The sequence below is a fragment of the Lonchura striata genome, chromosome 5 (assembly GCF_050655825.1).
Source record: "Lonchura striata isolate lonStrDom1 chromosome 5, ASM5065582v1, whole genome shotgun sequence".
In the NCBI taxonomy this organism is placed as follows: Eukaryota; Metazoa; Chordata; class Aves; order Passeriformes; family Estrildidae; genus Lonchura; species Lonchura striata.
This window is the reverse complement of record NC_140707.1, coordinates 39500935-39516847: the sequence shown is the minus strand read 5'-3', so window position 1 is coordinate 39516847 and position 15913 is coordinate 39500935. Positions and strand designations below refer to the sequence as shown.

At 41.1% G+C, this 15913-nt stretch overlaps 1 protein-coding gene across 2 annotated transcripts in view; it reads left to right on the top strand.

Annotated features, from left to right (window-relative positions):
- TTC9 (tetratricopeptide repeat domain 9) overlaps positions 1–15913 on the top strand; it is a 28257-nt gene that overhangs the window by 9199 nt on the left and 3145 nt on the right. The window contains exons 2-3 of one of the 2 annotated variants that reach the window (XR_014956022.1): positions 12618–12800; positions 12903–13235. Coding sequence is in view for 1 of the 2 variants with exons in the window: in XM_021540770.4 (XP_021396445.1) it covers positions 12618–12800 (183 nt within the window). In the remaining variant the exon portion in view is untranslated. The remainder of the gene's footprint in view (positions 1–12617; positions 12801–12902; positions 13236–15913) is intronic. The other variant, XM_021540770.4, reaches the window with a different exon arrangement.

The window sequence follows — 15913 nt, the reverse complement described above, 5'->3', positions numbered from 1 at the left end:
TGATATGAAAAGCATCTTTATGATATAAAGGACAATCTAGGAATCTTTCAACCAGTCTGCAGGGAAGAAGATGTGAGAATTCACATTCCTCTGCTCCACTCCTGCTTCCAGAGAGGAAGAGAGCAGAAAGATTTTATTTCATCCACACTTTCAGAGAATAAATCCAAGCAAACAGGAGCTGCCCAGGGAGAACATCACACCACCCAGGTGATCATGAAGAAGCAGAACTGCAAGATCAGCTGAAAGAATGAGAGGAAGAGTGTCTTAGGGTACCCTGGAAAACAATCCTAAGTCAGCCCTAGCTGTTGTTCTGCAAAGGCAACTTTTTTGTTGTCTAGTGATTAAAAAAGGATCAAATCAGAATTTATGTACCATGCTTGAAGCAATCATTCTTTCATCAAACAATGTGGTGGAAAGTTAAGCCTCAACTCCTTTAGTCACCATATATTTTTAATACTAACAATAATTCAAATCCTAGATTACTGTCCTTTTAAATGGTTTTTAATGATTGATTGCTTAAGACACAGTCGTGTGTTCATGTTGCAAGGAAACAAGAGCAGTGTAAGATCCTCACCTATACTGGAAGTACAAAGCAAATGGATTGATTTTCCTTTTTACATTCCCTAACTACTGTGATGGAGCTCAAACTGAGGCAGTTGAGGAGCTTTGCTCATGGGTTGGGGCAGTAAATTAAATTACTAGATTAATACAAAATAATTTTTAAGCCCCAGGTCTGATTAACTTGGAGTACAGTGCCAGAAGGTGTCATGGAGTTAAAGAACCTAATGAGGTTAGAAAAGAAGGCTTAGACATATAGCTAATCAGAACATTCTCTGCCCTATTAAATAGGATAAAAATTGAAAAGCAAATATTACATTTCCATGCTTGAGAACCGCTGGTAACTGGTTTGAATTTTTGAATAAACTTCTCTAAGGTTTTCATTTCCTCATCAACGTACGTGACTCAGTCATTCTTTGATCATCTGGTGTATTCACATCCTTTTCCTCTTCATTTTTTTCCAACTCATGAGATCACAAATTCTAGCAAAAAATTCTTAGTAGTCACATGGAGTATGGTCTTAAATTTTGTATTACAAATTCTATTGCAAATAAATTTACTTCTGTGTACCAGGTCATGTAGTTCTTTATATATCACATTGTCATCCTCATCCCTTATGACAGTATTTTTGAATTTAGTCTGTAGGTCACTCTGACTTAAGCATAAGATTATTAATAAAGCACTAAACAACCTCCATTCTGAAAGTACTCCTGAGATATTCTACTAGTGATCTCTTTTCAGACCAGTATCCTTGTCAGCAGAACCCATTCATCACATAATTGTTACACTCTATCTTCCTCTTCCTTAGCTTAATCCGAAAGGCACAGTCAAAACAGAATTGTATTGATTCAGTACAATGACTTTGGTGTTCCTGGTGCCTGAACACATCGGCTACTGGGGTGCAAACTACCCCCAGAGATGCACTCCTGTCTCATTCTTCCACTGCCAACAATTCATTGCACAGATGTGGTTTATGAAGACTTTGGGAACAATCTGAGATTTTTACCTGAAGCACTTTGCCACAACTTATATTAAAAAGCAAACATCTTATTAGAGGACTAGTTTATGCTTCTGCATAGTTCAAACCCTGACTTTTTCAAGCAAATAATATTCTGAATCATCCCTCTGGTCTTTAGTTTATTCATTTTCAGCCTGATTTCCGAAGGAAATGAGTCATAAGTACATATGTTTTCTGCTGTCTGCCTGTCAGTCCCCTCTCGGTAACTTTCAAACCTGTTGGCCAGCTTGATTTGATAGGAAGGGAGATATATCAATGATACTAAACTAATATGATATAAATGGAAGATAGGGAAGAAGCAGGGACATTAGAGGCTCAATTGCATGACAGGTGATGCTTTAACTGCCTCTATGTGGCCTATCAAAGCTCAGGCAGGTGACAGCCTGGCACATGCAGGGTTAGTTTGCTGTTGCTGACAAATCACTCTTCTCAGTAAGTTTGTTTAATGCATTTTTAAGGAAAATAATGGTGAGAACTTTGTTTTATACCTCTGTTCAGTTAGTTAGAAAACGGTTAACTTTTGATTTGCCTCTTTGATTCTGTCAGTTGTTTTCTCCATCCCTCCCACAAAGGCATAAAGGTTTCTCTCTGTTTCAAAGCATCATTAAAATGAAAAAGCTTTGGGCTATACTGGACCTGGATAAAACATATGAATGAGTAATTAATTTAATGAAGAAAATATTCCTCCACATTTGACATCTCCATCTTGCTAGATGAATCTTTTCAGCTAGGGAGAGTTCAAGGAAAATCTAAAATTATTTCAGTCCCAATCAATTTTACATGGTAGGCCTGCTCTCCCTACTCTTAGCAGACTCTGCAATAGTCTGTCCTGGGAGGTGAACCGTGAGCCACCACAGGGCACAGCACACAGATGTTATCTAGCCACATCATTGTGCCTTGTTCGTGGTACAGCATAAAGTGCTAGCTTTCATCCCAAACTGAGCATGCTGCAGTAAGCCAGGCTTGAGGCCATCATGGCACGCACAACTGTCTGTGACTTCACTGGAGAGCCTTCATGCTGTTCCAGCTGCATTTCACAGTACTGCTATCAGTTGTTTGACCTACTATGAGCAAAGGATGCAATTCTCTTCAGTAGACAAAGCAGCTTGAAATCCCTCATGTCCTCCAAAGTGCTTCTTTATTTACAGAAGGCCTGCTTGTCTCATATGGATTTTGAAAAAATACCATAATTCCATTAAGACCTTAATTTCAGTGTTTAATATATTCCAGTAAGAATTATAAATATTTGATAGCATTTGTTGGAGTTGACTGCTGCTGAACACCAGACATTTACTAGATGGTTGTCTGCTGCTGCTGGTAAAATTCTGTGTTCTTTTCCCTTGTGAAAACAAGTCAAGAGACAAGATTCCTTCAGTGAGTGTCAATAGGAACAGGAGCCCAGAGGAGGAAAGGGTACAGTGTATAGAAGGTGCCACAGTGAGAAAGTAAAGCAACACAAGGTGAGCAAAAGCAAACAGCAACAAAGAGGCAGAGGAATAAATAGCAACTGGAACAGATCTGAAGGCCAAGCATGTCTAGTTGACTGGACTAGACTGGATTAGATCAGCACTGATTCTAAAAGATAAAGACAGGTCAAAGGCTACTAGATATTCATAGAGGAGGAAACCTCCAGGGTGTTTAACCTGGCAGATCAACAACAGCCTTCACAAAAACAAACAGAAGGAACTTCCATCTCTTCTAATGTGGCTGCAGTAGGAGCTATTACAGAATAGAATTTATTTTTAGAATTTATAGAATTCTATAATTTAGACTTTATAGAGTCAAAATGTCATAGTAGTTAAAACTTGACTGAATCTCTTGCTCTATCAGTGCTTTGATAAGACTTTGCTCCCACCTCTCCTGGCTGAGAAAAACAAAGGAGCAATATGAAGATCATCTCCATGTGAAGCTTTTTATTTTAGTAAAATAAAGATTTGCTGGTACACAATCAGAGGCAGATTTTGGCTTCAGAAAGTTCTTATTTGCTTGAAGTCTGGATTTTAACTACTGCTTTAATATGACCACTGCTAAGATTTTTCAGTAACCCTCTGATTTTGAGTTGAAGGACTAGTAACTATCGGAAGTGGTAGGCCAAAATACTCTTACAAAACATAAGCTATGGGGATCAGATGAAAAGTTGGCTGAAATTCCTTGTTTCTCAAAGCCTTGGCCCTTTGAAGAAAAACTGCAGTATTACATCACTGAATTTGTGACAAAAAGGAAGGTAAAATCACCACAAACTTATCTTACAGTAGCTTAAGAATCGTCATACAGAAATAATGAACACTTTTAAATAGGCTCTTCAGACCTGCAGAAGTGTGAGGTAGTGGAATATAAACACATGGCAAAGGTTAGCAGTCATGCCAGCCGTTCTTAAATGCTTGCCTGTTCCCATGTCTGGCCAGGATGTTGCTTTGACATCCTCCAACAGGACCTTCTGGTAGGAATTAGAACTAAATGGCAGCTGTCAAGGGCAACCCAGGATTGTTCATGCTCTGAGTGTTCAGGACAATCAAGAATGGCACTGAAGAGGCTTCTATCCATACCCAGGGGTGGTACAAGTGTACAGACAGATATGACATATCCCAAGTAACATTTGCTTAAGCTGTTCTTAAGTATTTGCAAAGCTATGAATCTTCACAATTTTCCCAAGCAGTCTCTTTCAAAGGTTTACTCTTTTCACTGTTACAGTTTTTCCTAGCTGAAATATAAGACCTCTTTTTACTTTCTGAGTAAAAGGAGAACAGGTAGTTTCCTGGTTATAACCTTATTTGCATTTGAGTTGCTTTTTTTTCTTTTTATGTGGATGAATAGGGTTAGCCTCTCTTCCCTCACTGTTTTGGTGAGGCCCTGTCCTCTCTAGACCACTTGTTATTGTCAGGGTCCTCCTGTGGATTTTCAGCAGAATTACTTTCCACATACCTGTTCCTCTGCTTGACTTACACAGTGAGGTCTTTTCCTGCATATCTATAGGACCTTTAACTTGCTGCTGTCGAATTGCATCCTGTTTTTATCAGAACAAATTGCCGCCACCAATTTGTGGAGATCCTTTGGAATCCTGCCCCTACCTTCCAACAGATACCAGCTACTCACATCTAGAAGTTATCTGCTAATTGACAAGACAGTCTGCAGCCTGTCATTTAGGTCTGTATTGACTATACCAAATACCATGGGACCTAGGACACATCAGTGCAAACTCTACTTAATGTTGCCTTTTATTTTGTTAACAGAAATAAGTCTATTCATTTAGATTATGCTCTTTTAACCTGCTTAAGAAAATATACTAAAATTTGTCATTTGACTAGCATAAAAGCCAAGATATCTATTGTTTTTCCTTTATCTTCAAGATTGATCATCCTATCACAGACTGAAGTTAAACTGATCTGTTCTGATAGCTCATATTAGTCCTAGGGTAGCTGCCAGCCACAAAAGCCTGACACACCGACTCAGTAGCTCCTTTGAGAAGTACTAAATACCTTTTAATGTGTATTATGGTGGAAACACCAGCATACTTTTGGAATTATGAAGTCAGGATCTTTCTTGAAGAGGTAAGAAGGACTCAGGAGCAGCAGAGAACTGAAAGAGACCGTGCTAGTATTGGAAGGAAAGCATTGCCAGGATGGCAGGAGAGGGGGGGAACAGTTGGTGTCTGTTCACAAATTGAGTGAGGCTGAGAGGAAGGGGAAGGCTATTTAGAAGAGGTGGCTCACTTTCGGCTCTACAAACATTTGTGGATCCACACTTCATTTAGCATTAATCCCTCCCTATGGAGAGAGGCAACCTGTCATACAGTTTGGATTTTAATTTTCCACTCATTTCCCTGCAAGCAGAAGCATACGGGTATGTTTAGGCCTTTTTGGTACCTGGAGAGGAATAAATGAGAGCCACTGGCTGGAAAGTTGTACTGTCATTACGCTATTCCCTTTTCATCCCATTAAGGTTGTCTGGGAACTAGGAGTCAGATGATCAGATTATTGTCAGACATTATCAAGCTGTCTATAATTAGCTTTTTATTGGTGAGAAGCCAGAAAATTCTCTTTGTTTGCAAGCTTGGACTATAGAGAAAGAAGACAAATATTTAATGGAAGAGATTGTTTGGAAACTGTAGATCCTAATTAATGTCTCAGTCTAGTAGGGAAACTGCATGCAGCATTTCTCTGAAAAAAAATAGATATTTTAAGCATCCTCTTTTGAGGAATGCTGGTTTGCATTCTTGAAAGGCACAGCACACATGGAGTTCTGTGGAGATATGGATGCTTTTCTCAGTTCCTCTACTACAGGCTTCTTACATTCACACATTATATGGCTCCTTTTAGTGACAATCTATTGAAAATTTAACACATGTTAAAACATAGGTTAAAGCTTGGGCTGTGCCTTCTACATGTAGCCTGTGCAGTTTACAAACTCAAGATCAATAAATCCAGAGAAATTTGGATAAGCATTCCAGTAGCCAGTTCTTTTTATGCTGTATATTAAAATTACAGTATTTAAGTCCAAGGTGACTTTCAATCTAAAATAACCCTTTACATTTTTTGTGAGTCACATGTTACCTGATTTATTTTAGAAGTTAATTATATTCAAATTACTAACACATGACTGGCATTTTCAGTCTCATATAGTAATGGTATCCATTTTAATTCTTCCAGTGAACATTATGGACTCCATGTGCTTTTTGTCAACACCATTTACACAGTCTGCAGCAAACAGAGATTAATGATACATGCATTAGTGGCATAGTTAGTAGGTTGCTGTCTAATCCAGGACAAATATTTTTTCTTTCCACACCCCCTATGTCCCTGATACCTCCTGTTTGATTTGGGTTTTGTCATTGTTATTATTGTTATAGTCCAATAATTTCTCTTCCCAAAAATGCTTAAACTAGAACTTACCACTATCATGTTTTCTCTTTTCTGAGGGAAAGCATCACCATGGAGGATACCAAGGCTTCTAAAATACAGGACTCTCTTAGTCTGCCCTGTTATTTTGAGTCTTAAAGAGATGTGAGAACAAAGCCTGTTCAATGATATATGAAGGTCTTAATCAAATGTCTGAATAAAATCCTGAAGGAATTATATTAAAGTATCAATCATGTTTCCCAAAGTAGAACCCCAGATCAAGAATAGGAACCATCTTCCTGCAATTAAATAGATTTTAAGTGAACTGCTAGCTGCCATACTTAAGGTGAGATCATATCCGAAAGCAAAGTATTTTGCAGAGTTTAATTGTGGTTATTTCTGGGAATGACACTGTCAATTTATTAAATACAGGTTGAGTTTGTAGTGGCTGGAGTACATAGCACTTGCTAAAGAGGAACAATTCACGTATGTTGTTAAACTGAAGTGGTGGAGTCAAGAATAAATACAGTAAAGAGGGAAGATCCACTTCAGGTTTAAGGTAATTAGTTTAGCTACTTTAGGTTTCAGTAATTAGTTTTAGCTATTTCTCTCTGCATTGCAAATAAACAAATCAATACAGGCTGTTTTTTCCTTCTAAGGGTTGAAAATAAAGGTTGTTTGGATTCAAACCTTATATATACCTTTCTGCACAGGTATATAAGAGTGGTTCAACCACATGACTTATCATTAACTCTTGTACAGGACACCTACTCCAGTCTCCAGGGAATGCTTGCAAGGTCAGCCTTTCAGCAGTGCTGGTTAGTGTCCCTTGGTGATATCCCAGCATAGAAAAAGGTGATTCAGAGCGGGAATGTGACTGTGGTTAAGGGATCTGCTAGAGATGCTGCTGCCATACACATACTGCAATACAGCTAGGGAGACTGGTTTCTTCTGCCTGTATTTCACTGCTATAAATGCTCCACTTTGTCTCCAGGCTGGCTGCACGGTGTACTATGTCCTTAGCACATTGCCCCAAACTCTTAGCTTCACCTCTCCACCCAGACTTTACCTTCTCAATAGACCTCAGCTCTCACTCATATACTGCTTTCACCAGAAACCCCTTTCTGTGCCTCTGCCCCTTCATCTTCAGTTATAACTGAAGGAACACCTCTTAGCTTGGTTTCCACTTTCTGCTCTTTATCCCTGTGACCACTGAGCCAAAATGAGGATTTTTATGATCTCAAAGTTTTCAGATCACAACATTTTTCTGGATCAGATTGTGCCCAGGGTGGACTGAATATTCAAAGGGTTTGGGTATCAGATTCTAAAGCATACCTCTACAGAGTACTGTATGCAGTACCATACTGGTTTTTATTTTCAGAAGGTTGCCAGTTGGCCAGCTCAAGATTACCTTGGGGATAACAGAAGGCACTTGCTTGACACAAAGGATATCTGCCAGATTTCTGTTTGCAAAGCCAAATGATGAGGGCATGAGATGCATTCAAAGATGCAGTCACCAGAGATATTTAACAAGTGAAAAATAAGCTGTGTTTCCCTAGACTGTTTTTCAAAAATAACTGAACAGTCTTGTCTGACATTTTCCAAAAGCAGATATCAAAGGCGGATATTGCACGTGGAATATTTTAGGTCATAAACTTAAAAGATCAGCAAAGTTATAAGTAGCTGACTCTCTCTTTCAGTGAAAGGCACAAGAAAATCCTAAAAATAGGCAATGCTACCAGATTACCTGAGTGAAAGCAAACAAAACAGGAGTTTGTGAAACATGAGTTTGCAACCCAAGATTTTCCTGTAAGGCAAAGGCATTTTCATCTCCATTGAGCCCTTGCTGAGCCCAAGGAACATGCCACAGGGTAGGGATGCTTACACAGCCCTAATACTGCTTGGACATTAACTCAGCCCACTCTCTTAAGTGTTCTGTAACATGGATAGACCTTGAGCTTTACCTACAATGGGAATTTAGCCCCTGCTGTAAAAAGTGTCTGGACAATTGCTCCGGAACGAAGATTTGCCCTTTGGTGAAAATTCCCAGCTAAGCAAGTCTCTTGATGTTGTTGTTCAAAATCTCCATGTTAAAGCCTGGACATACTACTTCCAGACTTAGTTTTTAGCTCAGCCAAAATTAGAAGCCAAAAGCTAGGCCAAACTGAGGTTTTTGTATAACCTGCAGAGGTATTCTCACAGAAGAGGTTTATGTAGTAAGATGCTAACTGACAGCACTTTCAGTTGAACTTCATTTTGAGGGTTCAGAGAATAGCTGTAGAAGTAAGGAAAGCTGAAAAAATAAGGGTTTTTTCATATGAAATTCCAGATGCCACTTTATACAAGGTAATAAAGAGAAGATGAAGGACTTGATCAGAGTCTCAAAGTACCAACACAACAAGGATACATAGGCTTTTCAAAGGCTAGCAAATTGAAGCTAAACAAAAATCAGTATAGAAATGTAGTGATGCTTCCTAAACAATTGAAGTCATTAGCCTTTGGAATAAAAAAGCTGTCATGGATCCCTTCTCACTAGTACCTTTCAAGCCTAGATAGCGTCCTGAAAGATACACTGAAATTCAAAATTATTTCAGGGTGGAATAAAGTAGAATCCAAACCCCTCAATTGCTGGGATATTAGTTACAACTTCCCATCATTGCTCACCACAGCTGCTGGTAAATGTTAAAGGTGTAGATGTATTTTGGCTCCACAGGTGTTTTAATCTTTGTTTTGCTCAACCTTGTGCTGAACAGGGCTTTACAAACTAGCTCACTTATCTACTGGCACCAGATCCGTACTGCACCTCTAAAATGGAGCTGGTTGGCATAGATTTGAATCCATTAATTAAAATGTACAAATCTAGGCTTAACATTACTCTTGTTAAGAAAAACAGACAAATTTTCTATTTCCTTGCTTAAACATCAGCAGTCAGTTGGGAAGCATGATGGACAGGGCCCCTCCTCTGGAGCTAATAGCGTTAACCTTCTCCCTGTTCCCAAGGCACATTACACCCAATAGGTTCAAGATGGGTTTTATTTTATTTGATTTTATTTTGCAGCAGATAGGGATTCTTCATCACTAGGTGACATACACAGGCTTAAAAGTTGAGAATTACTTATTGCTTAAACTGACACAATAAATTAACTGCCAAATTGAGAATGATAACCAAATATGATGGATAACCATCATATGCTGCTGGAAGCAGGGTAAGCAACCTTTTTGAGTAGGGGAGATGGAATCATGACAACAAGACCTGAAGGGAATGGGCAACTATAGTTTGCCTCTCCAAGTAAAGAGCACCCTTCTAATCACCAGAGAGTTACTAGAGCTGATGCAGTGTAGGATCAAGCTCATTCCGTTTCAAGAAAGCAGGAGGATGATCTGGATAAACCTCTATATTTGGTCTCTCTGAGTGAGCTCTGTTCCTCAGAGGGATTCACTGGGGGCCTATATGAACTTAGAAGTTCATATAGGTGATAAGGTGTTTGATGTGGCAAAGAAACACTCCCAGCCAGGTTACATGGCTGTTTAGGAAAACAACATGTTTTCAAAACAATTCTCCCATGACTGAATGAGGTAAGAAGTACAAAGATTCCATGTCTCCTCCATTTCTGAAAGCTGAATTACTAACAGCCTCAATATTTTTGTTGGATCACAGTAGATTAAGATCATTTCAGGCCACTAAGAACTGGAAACACGCATGTCTAAATATTTATAAGGGAGTTACTCCCTTCAGGTTCATTTCCAACAGCCGCTTCCAACACTGGCTCTCCAAGTGGCCAGCTCTTCCAGCAGAACTGCTTCCTGCACATCCATCTGCTCTGTTTGTTCAGATAAACACACGTCTCTCCTGCTGGCCATGTGGTGCTGACTTCTCCCCACCACGTGCACAGTTAGCGGGGATGCCCTGCAGAAGCTTTACTGTGAGTATGAGTCACAGAAAGAACCCAGCTGGATATCTGGAAACCCATTTGGGTTTTGAATTAGCAGGATGTGGGAGAGTTTTTCTTCTCTTTTCAATGAATACGTGAAGAAAGTACAGTATGGAATTACTGAGTTAATATACATGAATAGACCACCTGTCATTTTTCCCAGAGTAATTTCTGTGACTCTCACTGGAAATACCAAGTAGCAAATGAACAGAGAAACTGAAATCCACCCCCTAGTTGCTCTGAAAGGCAATTCTACAGAACGTGAAAAGCTGGCTCAGATTGGCAGTGTGCAGAAAGCTATTGCTGCTGCTATACATGTTACTGGTCAGCAGATAAACAAAGCAATCCTGTTTCCAGGGAAGTGAAGCCAGCAGTAAATTTACACAGCCATCTTTTCAATAGCTTTAAAAAAATAAAGAAAAACAAGGCACAGTCATTTCAAGCTCCATTAGAAACAGAGTGAGAAAAATCAATGTGTGACAAATAGGAAGGGACAAACTCTGGATAAGGAAATGCCACTAAGGGTTTAGATATATATGTGTTTTTTAACTGGCAATCAAATAACAAATCAGAATCTTTCAAAATACCTATGTACATAATGGCAGGAGCTGTTAGAATGTATTGACATTCCATTATTAAAGCAAATGGGACAAAGCTCTTGTTAGTAATGGCTCTGTCATGTAAACAATGTACCTGCAGTGGGACTAATTCTGCAGTCCTTGTTAAATACATCTCTAGCAAAAGTGCTCCGATGGTAAAAGCCTGTTTATGATTTGTTCCCAGTAAACTGTTTAAGTTTGAAGGTGTTCTTGGGTTAGAAATGTATTCTATCCACATTAAGTGATCGTGGATTTGGACTAATTTAGGTTGGAAGGAAGCTCTGGAGGTCATCTAGCCAGACTCCTTCTCATGAAGTAAAGTGTGATACAGAAAGGGTTGTAGGGCTTACTCTAAGGGGTGTGGGAAAAGGGGGTGAAGAAGTGTGTCGTATTTCTGACCCAGCACCATATCCTCTCAGCTGCAGTTACCATGCAAGAAATGAAGTCTGGCTGTTCATTGGTGATGCCTGACCTGTGATGACTTGGATTTCCAGGAGCACTGAGCCTCCTCCTTGCCAGAGACATGCTGAGTAACACCACCTGCCATGGGAAATTTCTCCCCATGCCCTGGCACTTGACACTGCAAGCCTCTGAACTGATCCTTGCAGTGGCATTCTGCATTCCTTCCCCAAATTGTGTCATTCTCAAAGTTGCCTTGGATTGCAGCACTAGATGGGCTTGTGTTGCAGCACAACTTTATTTCCCTGGAACTTGACTGCACTATGTCCTATTCTTGTCAGTGTTCCCCGAGCCATTCTTAATGCTCGGGTCACCTGTATGAAGTTTAGCCCACTGGAGTAAGCATTACAGAAAGCCATGAGCATGACTGTAAAGTGTGGCTCAGGGATCTTCCCCTTTCCTCTTTATTTCACTCCTAGTTTTGGGAAACTCACAATTGGCATTTTCTTCACCTCCTAGACATTTATGCAACAATTGTCCTTCAGCACACAGAACCCTCAGCATGTTGATTTTTTACTGTTTGCCTTTTCCTTTAGGGAGTCGGCAGAACACATCTCTGGGAATGAAGTTGTGTTGCAGTGCTTAGCAGAAAGCAGGCACCATAACACATTTGTTCCCTGTACTCCAACTCCAGGTGTCTCTGGTTTGCTGACAGCACATTCCAGCAGGGCAGAACCCCTTGTTGTTTCCTACAGCAAAACTCTGTACAGGATTTCCTGGATAAAAGGCAGTTACATATTATTTTTAAACCTAGGAGCCTTGGATTAAGCCAAATATGAAGTCTGATCCAATTTGTCCCTCGTTTTCCTTGTTGGATAGCTGTTACTCTGCCTTTTTTGTACTTTTCAGAGCTCCAGCCCTCAGTCCGGGAAGCAATTTCACAACAAATTAAGCCAGGCACTGCCATGAGATTGTGTGGCATTCCAGAGCTGTGGAGGGGTGTTTACATTCTCCCTCTCTGCCCCAGTGTTTCACGTGTCTATTTGTCTCCCGGGAGTAAACACAATCCCTTTGTTTTGCAATGCCAAAAATAGAAGCATTGGTATTTAAATTACGAACAATTGGGTTTGGCAAACAATCCCTTTCTGAATCACGGGGCTGAGTCATTTCCCTCACCTAAGCTGCTCTCCTCTGCACATTGCAAGAGCAGGGGGAACTCCAGCACTAATGTTTTCCTGTCTGTCTGTATGTCTGCCATATTCCCTATGCCCTGCAGCCTGCCTGCTCCAGGCCGAGCTGGTGAATTACGAGCGGGTCAAGGAGTACTGCCTCAAAGTGCTGCAGAAGGAAGGCGAGAACTTCAAGGCACTCTATCGATCGGGAGTGGCATTTTACCACTTGGGTGACTTCAACAAGGCCCTCTACTACCTGAAAGAAGCAAGATCCCGCCAGCCAACAGGTATGGGGAAGGGAGCAGGGATGTGGCTTTGCACTGAGTGCTTTTGTATTTCTTACCATGAGATGTCTTCTGTCCTTGACCTGATTGTGTTGATTTCCACAGGGATGAGCATGCATGACTCACTGCATGCCCTTGCCTGGACTCCCCTTCAAGCACTCGTGGGTAGTGCAGCAAGACTGCAGTGCCCAAGATTAACTGCTGCCAAGGCTGCAGCATGACCTGGAAGAAGACAGTATTGCTGGAATGCTGTTGGTGTGGAGAGGATCCTGCCTCTCTTTTCCTCACTAACTTATTTTTGAATAAAAAGCAGGGCAGGGAAAGAGTGTACCCCAACCATTAAATTTTCTGACTCTTTCTGAAAAAAAGCTTGTTCCCCTTAGCAATGCCAGGAGACTATTTGTCATCTTCAGTAGCCTTCTGCCATCTCAGTAAAGGGTTAGTATTCTGCTTTGGTCAAGGAGACAGACATTTACCCACAAAGCATTCATCAGGATGCTTCAGCTTCTGCCATGAAATCAGCCAATTCCTGGTTAAGTATCTGTCATCCATCTGTCAAAACCATACAGTTCATTTGGGGACAGCAATGAAATTATATATCCAAACAATTGAGCCTTGCCAGAGCAATCATCTCCATGCTAACCTGCCCAGCCTCAGAAGGTGGGTGAAAGGTCAGAGGGTGAGGCAGAGATGATGCTATTATTTTTCAGAAATCATAGGGAGATAAAACAACACTGTGGTTTTAAACAGAAAAGAATTATGTAGAACTCAAAGAATTTCAGAAAGTAAAATGGAAGCCATGTGCAAAGAAAATCCTACAGGCCAGCTCTTCATATGAATCTGAGAGGAAAGAGTGAGAACTGGGTGGGAAAGAGGGGCAAGCCTGGGTCCTGGTGGAGCATGGTGGAGCTGATATTCATTGAACTAGAGGAGGGAAGGGAGGTTGTTGGAGCTGGCTGTGCTTGATGTCCTACAGGCATTGGCCTTGCAGGGCTCCTGCAGTGGCTGTGCCCTAGAGGACCATCGGGGAGGGTGTGTATGGGAGTGTGCTAGGATCTCCTTCCTCTTCCACCTCCCCTAAGGGTGCTTGGTCCCATCTGCTGGGCTTGGCCATGGGCTCCGGGCAGTCTGACAGCACAGCTGTGCACCCCACACTCCCAGAGCAAATGTGTTTCAAAGCTCAGTTTAGCTTATTTTAGTTCACAGTGTGCCCTTCTGCTTTCAGCCCTTGCCAGAATCAGGAAATGGAGAAGCATATGCAGGAGAAAAGTAGTCAGTGGAAAATAAGTTATCCTAACCTTGAAGTTTTGACTAGACTCAAATGTGAAAAATTTCTTTTAGCTGAATGACTTAGCTTCCATTTTTCAAATATGTGTTTCTGTGCTCCCTTACCACCCCCCTCCTCATGAAACTATTTATTTGGTATTCCTTATTGCTTCTTGAAATAAATACTAATTTATTCAACAGCAACAACTTCAAATACCACTTGCTACAAAAATATACCAGAAAGTGTCCCTAAAGGCCCTTAATGTATACAAAACCCAGTTCTGGCCTTCATCTCTGCATCAAACTCTTTCCTGTTATTTGTAGACCATTCAAGGCTGTTGTTCCACTGTTTTATTTATGATTATGGAAAGCTTGAAGGGCATTCAGGGGGAAAGAATTGAATATGTACAGTAAGAAAGGATGTGGCTGTTAAAACACAGTAATAGGAATCAGGTAGCACTATCAAGAATTATCATGTGACCTGGAATAAGTCAGTGTTTCCACTTTAAATGTCTCCATCTGCAAAGTGTGATTGTTTTCCTTTATCTGAGGTTTCACCAGGCTCACTGGTTATTATTGCAGTCATGTTCTGTGTGTTCTTTTTTTTTTCTAATAAGGAATGTTTTTGGCACAAATCACTGGCAGTTGCTCTCTTTGATGGGAGAGCTTTTGAATGGTAAAGAGGAATTAGTTAGCAAAGGGGTTTAGTGTTCTAAAGGGCTGTCAGCACAGCAGATCCCTTATGGCTATTCACTATCTGCCCAGGGTGAAGGAAGATTGGATTTGGCCTGATTTCTTGTGCCACTTCCAAATAAAAATCACAAAAGCAGATTGAAATAACAGAAGATAGCTGTATAACCCTCCTACTAAGGGGGAGGGAAGCTGTTAAGTCATGTAAAGCATGCATGGACCCTCCGTGAGCTTTGTGTCCAGAGGTTGGTGCAGCACAGGCAGCCAAACATACACCTTGCTGCAAGCCTTGTTCAGCCCTCTCCCACTGGGGCTGCATTGTCAGGGTAGGGAATGACTGGGATTGAGATGAGATCATCAGCTGGGAATGGCCTGGTAATGTCAAACAGTGGTCCCTGCTATCCCCGTGCTGGGAGCCCATGGTCAGATGTCCTGCGGGCCGCCCGGACCAGACGGTTTTTGTGCTGTGCAGCGTGGGCTCACGGCTGCACTCAGGCACTGCCTTCCTGCACCCCTGCAACTCAGAAATCCTGGGAACAAAACCCAGGCCATGGTATCTGCACAGCAGATAAGCAACTGGGCTCTACAGGGGAAGCAGAAATTACCTTTAAAATAGCATTAGGCCACTCTGCAGAGAGACACAGGCACAGTGGTAAGGAGCTCTAGCAGTACTGTTTTGCATGGGTGTGACCCCTTATCTGAGTTGTTCTGACTTATTTCCACATCAGTCAATGGGGATAATTTCTTCTCCACTGAGAGATCAGTGGATCTGTCTTCTCATTAACATTTCCATATGCCTTTGACATACTTCTGCAGGTAGAGCTAGTATGGTGCAATACTATTTGGTAGAAAAAACTTAACAAAGACGGGGCTCCACTCTTAAACAGGGTGCTGCTCTCATTATTTTTCCTTGGTAAAATAATGGCCCTCACAAAGAAAGTAAAACATGCCAAAACCAGCCTGAGGCATCTATAAGTAGCTTGCAATGAGAGTGTCAACCACCCTCGGTCAGGCTACACATTATTTTGCCCATGGCTTCCTAGGCATATGGAAATCTCCCAGGTGAGTGAAGCTGTGCCATCAGCAGTCACCTTACCTAAAAGCCAAAGCTTGGAAACAAAGAGGCTGGCAGTTTTTCCCAGTTATGAGCCCACCTTTTC